This window comes from Arachis duranensis, unplaced genomic scaffold (genome assembly GCF_000817695.3).
Source record: "Arachis duranensis cultivar V14167 unplaced genomic scaffold, aradu.V14167.gnm2.J7QH unplaced_Scaffold_118118, whole genome shotgun sequence".
NCBI classification, from domain to species: Eukaryota; Viridiplantae; Streptophyta; class Magnoliopsida; order Fabales; family Fabaceae; genus Arachis; species Arachis duranensis.
In genome coordinates this window covers 5,941-8,669 of record NW_026263852.1, presented here as the reverse complement: position 1 = coordinate 8,669, position 2,729 = coordinate 5,941, and the positions used below count along the sequence as shown (strand labels likewise).

At 41.8% G+C, this 2,729-nt stretch overlaps 1 protein-coding gene across 1 annotated transcript; it reads right to left on the bottom strand.

Annotated features, from left to right (window-relative positions):
• Positions 1 to 242: 242 nt before the first annotated feature.
• On the bottom strand, positions 243 to 1,382 carry LOC107472482 (uncharacterized; the record flags this gene model as incomplete). The annotated part of the gene is made up of 1 exon (XM_016092006.1): positions 243 to 1,382. A coding segment is annotated over exon 1 (1,140 nt), but the record flags the coding sequence as incomplete, so codon positions are not given.
• Between the last annotated feature and the right edge of the window lie 1,347 nt (positions 1,383 to 2,729).

The window sequence follows — 2,729 nt, the reverse complement described above, 5'->3', positions numbered from 1 at the left end:
ATCCCTCAATTTCAGCCAGAAAATATCTGAAATCACAGAAAAACACACAAACTCATAGTAAAGTCCAGAAAAGTGAATTTTAACTAAAAAATAATAAAAATATACTAAAAACTAACTAAATCATACTAAAAACATACTAAAAACAATGCCAAAAAGCGTACAAATTATCCGCTCATCACAGGGCTGATGCCTTTCAGGTCGTCAATGGTCCATCCTAAAGCATCTTTGTGAGCTTTGAGTACATCAAGAAGTTCTCCTTCTTCCTTTTTTGTCAAGGACGAATTGATGATCACTGGGAAGCTCTCTGATGCACCCAGGAATGAATATTTGAGATGGGTGGGTAATGGCTTCAGTTCTTGTTTTCGTACTTCTCCCTTCTTGTCTTGTTTTTCCTCTTGCTCAATAGACATCTCGGCTACTTGTTCCTCTGTTGTCTCTTGATTTTCTTCTTGCTCTTGAGGGTTATCTTCCAACATTTCTTCCACCAAACTCTCTATCATATCCACTTTCACGTAGTCCTCTTGCTCAGAAATGTGTTGCATTGACTTGAAAACGTTTATGACCATTTGTTCATTGTGGACCCTGAAGATCATCTCTCCTTTTTCTACATCAATGATGGCTCTTGCTGTGGCTAAAAATGGCCTTCCTAAAATGATTGAATTGTTTCCTTCCTCTTCAGTATCCAAAATCATAAAATCTGCTGGGAAAATAAACTCCCCAACCTTCACCAACAGGTTTTCCACAATTCCATTGGGTGTTTTGATTGATCTGTCAGCCATGACCAATGACATCCTGGTGGGTTTAAGCTCTTCTATGGCAAGCTTTCTTATCATTGAGAGAGGCAGGTTGATACTGGCACCAAGGTCACAGAGAGCTTTGTTGAGAACCATTCTGCCAATAGTGCATGAGACTACAAAGCTTCCTGGATCCTTGAGTTTTGGTGGAATGCCTCTTTGAATCACAGCACTGCATTCCTCGGTGAGTAACACAGTTTCCTTCTCAAGCCAACTCCTCTTTTTGTTGATAAGCTCTTTCAAAAACTTGGCATACAGAGGCATTTGTTCAAGTGCTTTAGCCAAGGGAATATTGATCTCCAGCTTCTTGAAAGTCTCAAGGAACTTATGAAAATGTTGGTCCTTAGTTTCTTTGCTGAACCTCTGGGGATATGGCAGTGGAGGTGTGATGCTCTTTCCCACTTGCTGCTTTCCCTGAATCACTTCTTTTGAACTGTGTGGTTGGTTGTTCTTCTCTTTGAGTTTCTCAGTGTCCTTGTTTGGCATCACAACTTGATCCTCGGCTTCATCTGCCTTTGTTGGCTTTTCATCTTCTATTGGTCTTTTGCTGCTCTCCATTTGCTTCTTTGTAGTGTCATTGTTGCTCATCAATGTTCTCCCACTCCTTAATTGTATCGCCTTGCATTCTTCCTTAGGATTTGGGATTGTGTCACTCGGCAGGGAACTTGATGGTCTTTCATTGGTGAATTGCTTGGAGAGCTGACCAATTTGCCTTTCCAGGCCCTTTATGGATGCTTCCTGGTTCCGTGCTGTCAATTCTTGGTTTTTCATCATCTTCTCCATTAGCATTTCCAGGTTGGTGATCCTCTGAGAGTCATGTGAAGTTGCTTGGTTATGGGGTGTTGATGATTGATGGTGAATGTTTTGGTTAGTGAGTTGGTTATTGGGTGGAAAATGGTTGGAGTTGGGGAAGTTATTTTGGGGTTTTCTGTAAGGGTTTTGGCTAGTCTGCTGTTGGTTGTGGTTTTGGTTGTTTCTTAAGGTGTTTGGGTTTAAGTTCCTCTGCCATGGTTGTTGGTTTTGGTTGTGATTATCCCCCCATCTGAGGTTTGGGTGGTTCTTCCAAGATGGATTGTAGGTATCACCATACACCTCATTTGAACCTTGGTTGTGCATATACTGCACTTGCTCTTGTTATTGTTCCTCTTGGTTCTCCTCATTCTGCCCCCAAGGATTGGTTGGTTGGCTTGTGGCACTCACTGATGCTACTTGTAGGCCATCAATTCTTTTGGCCATTTGCTCAAATTGTTGTTGAATCTGTTGCTGTATCATTTTATTTTGAGCTAAGATTGAATCCACTCCTTCCAGCTCCATTACTCCTCTTCTTTGTGATGGTTGGCGTTGCCTTTGATGAGCAAAGAAATACTGATTGTTAGCCACCATGTCAATGAGATCTTGAGCTTCTTCTGCAGTTTTCATCAGTTGCAATGATCCTCCAGCTGAGTGATCGAGTGCCTCTTGAGCCTTTAGAGTGAGCCCTTCATAGAAGTTCTGCAGCTTATCCCACTTAGTGAACATCTCTGGTGGACATTTCCTCAGCAGAGCCTTATATCTCTCCCATGCTTCATACAGATTTTCAGCCTCCATTTGCGTGAATGTCTGCACTTCAGTCTTTAACCTGATGATCCTTTGAGGGGGGTAAAATTTGGCAAGAAACTTACTCACCAAATCATCCCAAGTGTTGATGCTTCCCTTTGGAAATGTTTCTAGCCATTGAGCGGCCTTATCCCTTAAAGAGAATGGGAACAGCAGAAGTTTGTAAGTTTCAGGATTCACACCATTGGATTTGATAGTGTCGCAAATCCTCAAGAAGGTGGATAGGTGCTGGTTAGGATCCTCTAGTGGGCTTCCTCCATAGGAACAATTGTTTTGGACAAGTGTAATGAGTTGTGGCTTCAACTCAAAGTTGTTTGCATTGACATTTGGAGTGAGAAT